We start from the raw sequence: 6,501 nt of genomic DNA on the forward strand, positions 1-6,501 counted from the left end.
CCAAATCCATCTTAGAGATCCATTCTAAAATTCAAACTCCCTTTAGTGTTGACTTCTTCTGATGGTCAATCGGATGACTTGTTGCTATCTAAGAGCTTAAACTCACACCTTTTTTTTCCTCTAGCTTTGTACTCCTTCTGGCGGTTAGTTCGTGAGGAGTGGTCTGGCTCTGATACCACTTGTTAGGACTCATGCGAGCTAGAGGGGGGATGAATAGCTCCGATCTCTTCTCGTCTTGATCTTATGCTCGTCGTTTGAATGCGCAATGGAAACCTTGATTCAAACGTGATTCCACATGCACAACTCCTAGATTTTACTTGATATCCGCCTCCTTGAGGCGACTAATCCAAGGGTCCACTCTGAGCTATCTACCTCAAAACACCTTTACAAATGAGATTTTATTTTGGACGATTTCTTATTGCTTGAAATAGTCTCTTATTGGTATGGAAATGCAACAACACTTCGTCCTCGAACCCCCAAAAATGGGCTCCTTCTCCTTCAAATGAAATTCTACTTATACAGTTGATGTTAGGGTTGATTTTCACCTATCAGTCGATTGATATCCTCTATTAGTCGACTAATTTGGTCAGCGATTAAATAACAGCTTCTAAACCTTTTGAAATCTGTCTGATTTTATCGATTTTCAAATATCAGTTGACCAATTTGTCAATCAATCAAATTGACATTTCTGTACATTTCTAAAACAGCATCAGCCGACTGATTACCTTGATCAATTGACTGATTATCCTGATCAGTTGAATCAATTTGCTTCTATTCAGTTTTAATCCAAATCAATCAACTGATACACATAATCAGTCGAATCGATTTAAGTAAAAAGATACATATCTGAACGAGCTTCGTTTCGCACCAAAGATCGTCTCGTTCTGATGTTTGAGTCAAAAGTTATGACCTTTGAAAGTTTGCTATATCGTTTTTAACTTCCTTTGCATAACATCTAGTCATCCTTGGCCTGTCAAGACGTTCCGTTGTCTAGCATATGATCAACCTTGACCTGTCAGGACTTCTTCGTTGTTTGACATCTGATCAACCTTGACCTGCCGGGACTTCCACATTGTTTAGTGTCTAGTTGACCTCAACCTACTAGAATTTCATTGTTGTCTAACATCCAATCAACCTTGTCCTACTAGGACTTTAAATTACTAAGTGTCTGATCAAACTTGATCCACTTGGACTTTTCTCTTGCCAACTTCTCTATTGGACTTTCGATCATCAAATGTTGGGTCAACCTTGATCCACTTGGGCTTTCCATCTCGTGTCAAGCATCTGATCCTCCATGATCTACTTGAATTTTCCATCTCGTGCCAAGTATCTGATCTTCCATGATCCACTTAGATTTTCTACCACCAAATATTCAATCAATCTGGACCTACTTGATACCTAACTAACATATTGATCAAATATCAAAATCTAAATAGAGTCAAATCAATCTTGATCAACTTAGTCAATTTTGATCTGAAGTTGATTGCACTAACGAAAAGGATAAGGATTAGTTTGACTGCGAAAAACACAAAGGTAACGTGAAAAATTAACAACCGATTTTAAAAATCGATAGCAAATGATAAAAAAAAATTAATTAAAATGAAAAAAATTAACGACGAAATATCTTTGTCCCGTTGTTAATTTAACTTCTAATTAGTTGTTAATTAACGATTAAATTTTATTTTTGATCATTAATTTGATCACAAAATTAACATTCAAAATTTTTAATTGATCATTATTTTACGTTAATCGGTAAATAACGACCCATTTTAAAATCAACCACTAATGATAATAAAATAAAATTAAAAAATAATTAGCGACAAAATATATTTGTTCCATCATTTTTTTAATTTTTTTATTATTGGCGATCGATTATTAAAATTGATTTATTTTACAATCGATTTTTAAAATCAATCATAAAATACCGATTTATTAGAAATTTCGATCGTTAATGATGAAAATAAAATATGATCGTTACATAAAAATCAATTTAAAATTTCTATCACAAATTAACAATAGAGCAACGATAATTCCGTCACTAATTTTTTTCAATCGTAAAATAATAACCAATTTTATAAATAGCTAATAATAAAAAAATAAATTTAATTAAAATAGAAAAAGCCATAAAATATATTTTCTTCATCGTTAAATTGTGATTAAAAATTTCAATTGATCGTTATTTAACGACTAAAATTAATTTAGATCATAAATTTTATTTAAGATGAAGGAAATTGGGATAAAGTAAAATACAAAGGACCAAAATTTTAATCTGTCATTAAAAAGTAAAATGAAAAAAAAAACGATAGAATATTTTTTTCTCTATCATTAATTATGATTGGAATTATCCGTCGTTATTTTACAACCAATTTTAAAATTGGTCACAAAATGATGACCAATTTAAAAAATTGGCCGTTAATGAAAAAAAAATAATAAAAAAAATAAAAAATAGGGATGGAATATGTCTATTCTGTCATTAATTTACGACCGAAACCTCTCATCATCTTTAATTAATGTTTTTTTCGATCTTAATTCTGTAGCAAATTAGCAATTTTGTTACAGTGCACGTGAAACTTGTTTCAAATTTTATTTTATAAAAAATAAAATTTGAAGTATTCGTACTCTTTTACACCTTTGAATTGGTAGAGGTGAATAATATAAATTATATATTTTTCATTTCTAAATATTATTTTACCAAAAATGGAAAGCAAACTGAAATTTTTTTGACGAATAAAGTTGTTATTTTGAATGCAACATTTAGGGTTTTGGGTGAGTATACATATTTATGTAATTAAAAAGAAATTATAAAATTATAAATTAAATCACTTAATTTTCATTCAATATTTATTAATAGGTAAATCTAAAAAAACATATTAACAACTTATATTTATATTATTAATTTTATAATAACTGACCTTGGTCTCATGTGATATGCATCACCTTGTAATTAATTGGTGACGTAGATAAAATAAATATACCTAATTTTTTTTTTTTTGTAAAATTCAATTATTTTTCAAATGAATGATTCATTTTTAAACAATTCTAAGGACAAGAGCAAGCCAAATGAAAAATAAATCAAAAAATTAATCTCTTCTATTACTACTAAATGTTTATACATTATATTTTAGATATAGATGTTAAAGTCAAACAAATCAATCTCTTCTACTGCTACTAAAAGTTTACATGATTTTTAGATATAGATTAAAAAGTCAAACAAATTAATCCCTTTTATTGCTGCTAAAAGTTTTCATGATATTTAGATTTAGATGATAATTCATCAGACTTATTGAATTATTATCATTAATTTCAAACATATATGCACACCCAAAGAATTGGTCTAAGATATCTTTGATAGTCATCCATTTACATTGTTGTGCTCCTATATAAATAACTCACTTCCTCTTCTTCATTAATCATAGTGCACACTCATCTCCACAGTCCACAATGAAGTTCAGAGATTCTTCCTCCTCATTGATTTTCTTTTCATTCATTTTACTTCTCGTAGTCCAATGTTCATATGGGCATAAACCAAACAATGTGAAAACAACATCAAGAGTGCATAAACTAAGTCGCAATGTCTTTCCTGATGGTTTCGTATTTGGCATTGCTGCATCTGCTTATCAAGTTGAGGGGGAGGCACTCAAAGGTGGTCGGGGACCTAGCATCTGGGATGAATTTGTAAAAATTCCAGGTAAGATATCAAAATTTTAATATATAACTTTATTTATTTCATTCTAAAATTGAAGTTATATTGTGAACTGGATTTGATTTGATTTGTTTCGTATGGGTGTAGGTCTAATCCCAGATAATGCAACCGGTGATGTTACAGTTGATGAGTATCATCGTTTCAAGGTCAAATACATATTTTGTATTTTTGAAGACAATTAAAATGTCAATAGATTTATCTTTTTAAAATGTTTGATAAAATTTGAGTTCCATCTTATAGGAAGATATTGACATCATGAAGGAGCACAATTTTGATGCCTATCGATTCTCAATCTCTTGGACTAGAATTTTCCCAAGTAATGGAAGCTATAATTCTTCTTCATAATATCATGTACATCATCTTACCATTTTAAAATACTAACAATTTGCTATTCCTTTTATCTTGTAGATGGAACTGGAGCTATTAATTGGGAAGGTGTAGATTATTATGATAGGCTAATTGACCAATTAATACTCAAAGGTAATTTATTTTTTAACTAATAAACAAATAATTTGACATGTTTTCATATTTTTTTTAATCTTCTATCTTCCCATTAGGTATTACTCCATATGCCAATCTCTATCACTATGATCTTCCATTGACACTCCAAAATGAGTACTTGGGTTGGTTGAGTCCGAAGATAGTGTAAGTAGTAAAGTAAACTAATTACTCATATTGTTGAATTAATTATGCTTATTTTGTATCTAAGAGTTTCTAATCTAACATATTGAAAGATGTTATGAATATTTGATTTAGTTTAAAATCATTTTATTTAGGGATGCATTTGCGGATTATGCTGACTTTTGCTTTGAGAGATATGGTGATAGAGTGAAAAATTGGTTCACATTCAATGAGCCAAGGGTGGTGGCAGCTCTAGGTTATGATACTGGTTTTCATGCCCCTGGAAGAGCTACTGGTAGCAAATTTGGAGGGGACTCAACTACAGAGCCTTACATTGTGGCTCATAATCTCATCTTATCTCATGCTGCAGCAGTGAATAGATATCGTGAGAAGTACCAAGTAATATGTCCTTAACAAATTTTATGTTCGTGTATTAATAGTAAATTTGTTTTTAGCTAATTCATAAAATCTCTTGCTAGCAAATATAACAAATTCATAATACTAACACCATTTTCTTTTCTTATTCAGAAAGAGCAACAAGGAAAAATTGGAATTCTTCTAGATTTTGTTTGGTATGAGCCTCATACTTACTCTGACAATGATAAAGCTGCTGCTCAAAGGGCTATAGATTTTCACATCGGATGGTAATTAATTACATTCTTAGTTTCCAATACCTAACTATGGTTATTCTTTTCAGTGTAGTCTAATTTTGTTTACTTTTCTTAGGTTCCTTCACCCTTTAACATATGGATACTATCCTGAATCCATTCAAGAGATTGTTAAAGAAAGATTGCCAAAGTTTACCAATGATGAAGTGGAACTAGTTAGAGGTTCATATGATTATTTGGGAGTCAATCAATACACAACCTATTATGTTAAGGATAATGATACAACAAATCCTAAACCTATTAGTTATCAAGATGATTGGCTCGTTGAATTTAAATGTAAGATATATACAATCAGTTGTTTTTTTCCTATGTTAAACTTAATAAATGATATACTAGTAATATTGCTCTATCAATTATTTCAGATGATCGAAATGGTATACCAATTGGACCAAGAGTAAGATACAATCTTATTATAACTTTTTTTTCAAATGATTATATTCTAGAATTTTGATTTTTTTTTTCATTAAATGTAGACCCATAATTGTTTATATGTAACAGGCCCATTCAGATTGGCTCTATATAGTTCCGTGGGGTTTGTATAAAGCAGTGACATATGTTAAGGAAAACTATGGCAATCCAATTGTCTTTTTAGCTGAAAATGGTAAATATTTGACATTTTATGCATCTTCTATATAAGAAATTATAGATTTTTTTCTCTAAACTCAAAATTAATTGATTATAATCATAGGCATGGATCAACCCGGCAATGTCACACTTCCAAAAGGCTTGCAGGATACTCAAAGGAGACATTATTATCAGAACTATATTACCGAACTAAAGAGGGCTATAGATGATGGTGCTTCAGTGATCGGATACTTTGCATGGTCTCTTCTTGATAACTTTGAATGGAGACTAGGATACACATCAAGGTTTGGTCTTGTCTATGTTGACTTTAAGAATAATAAGCGCTTCCCGAAGGAATCGGCTCGTTGGTTCAAGAAGATTCTCCAGAGGAGTCAATAGTCTTAGGGTTTTCTCTATTTTTATTGCTTTTATCATGAAATCTTGGATGCACTGTAAAAAAATAAAATTATATTTCAAATTCCATTCATCCATTTGTTTCCATTCATTTTGCATTTTCAAAGAGATGTCAAATTAGTTTAGTAAAAGGTGATAATTTATCAGAAGATCCTCCTAATTAATTTTTATTCAGATGACGATTAAGACTCATAAGTCAATTTATTTCCTATAAAAATTGATTTGTTTGGAACATGATTTAAAAAGAATTTTCATGAAAATTGATTTTCCCGCTAGGTAAAATGAGCGGGAAAAAAATTATGAGCCTTCATAATTTGGTTAAAATATTGCATCTTATTAACTTTCGCTTTATTTCAACTGATAGATATATTAGCTAAATTGAATTGGATAAAAAAAAAAAGAATTAGTAATATTAGAATCTTAGTAAAAGAATATATATGAATACTCTTTTTTAATATATTTTAGATTTGGATTGGATTTGGCTAGCTAGGGATGTTGCTTTTAGTTATGGAGTGAGTTAACAATATAAGA

The 6,501-nt window shown here is 29.9% G+C and overlaps 1 protein-coding gene and 1 pseudogene across 1 annotated transcript; both read left to right on the plus strand.

The window, feature by feature from the left end:
- The window catches only part of LOC141812983 (beta-glucosidase 26-like), a 16,663-nt pseudogene extending 12,778 nt beyond the window's left edge, over positions 1–3,885 (plus strand).
- On the plus strand, positions 3,562–5,955 carry LOC141813305 (beta-glucosidase 26-like). Its single transcript, XM_074701245.1, has 11 exons — positions 3,562–3,688; positions 3,791–3,849; positions 3,944–4,019; positions 4,112–4,183; positions 4,261–4,348; positions 4,480–4,723; positions 4,853–4,968; positions 5,051–5,268; positions 5,355–5,386; positions 5,491–5,593; positions 5,681–5,955. Exons 3-11 carry the CDS (start codon positions 3,959–3,961, stop codon positions 5,953–5,955), a joined length of 1,209 nt encoding a protein of 402 aa, XP_074557346.1. The 5' UTR covers positions 3,562–3,688; positions 3,791–3,849; positions 3,944–3,958.
- The last annotated feature ends 546 nt before the right edge of the window (positions 5,956–6,501 follow it).

The sequence above is a fragment of the Curcuma longa genome, chromosome 20 (assembly GCF_044706935.1).
Source record: "Curcuma longa cultivar G26 ecotype Majalengka, Jawa Barat chromosome 20, ITB_CL_G26_1.1, whole genome shotgun sequence".
Lineage (NCBI taxonomy): Eukaryota > Viridiplantae > Streptophyta > Magnoliopsida > Zingiberales > Zingiberaceae > Curcuma > Curcuma longa.

Coding starts and splice junctions, on each gene's coding strand:
- LOC141813305 (XM_074701245.1), top strand. CDS start 3,959: ATGAAGGAGCACAATTTTGATGCCTATCGATTCTCAATCTCTTGGACT. Junction 4,349..4,479: donor TGGTTGAGTCCGAAGATAGT/GTAAGTAGTAAA, acceptor CATTTTATTTAG/GGATGCATTTGCGGATTATG. Junction 4,969..5,050: donor ATAGATTTTCACATCGGATG/GTAATTAATTAC, acceptor TACTTTTCTTAG/GTTCCTTCACCCTTTAACAT.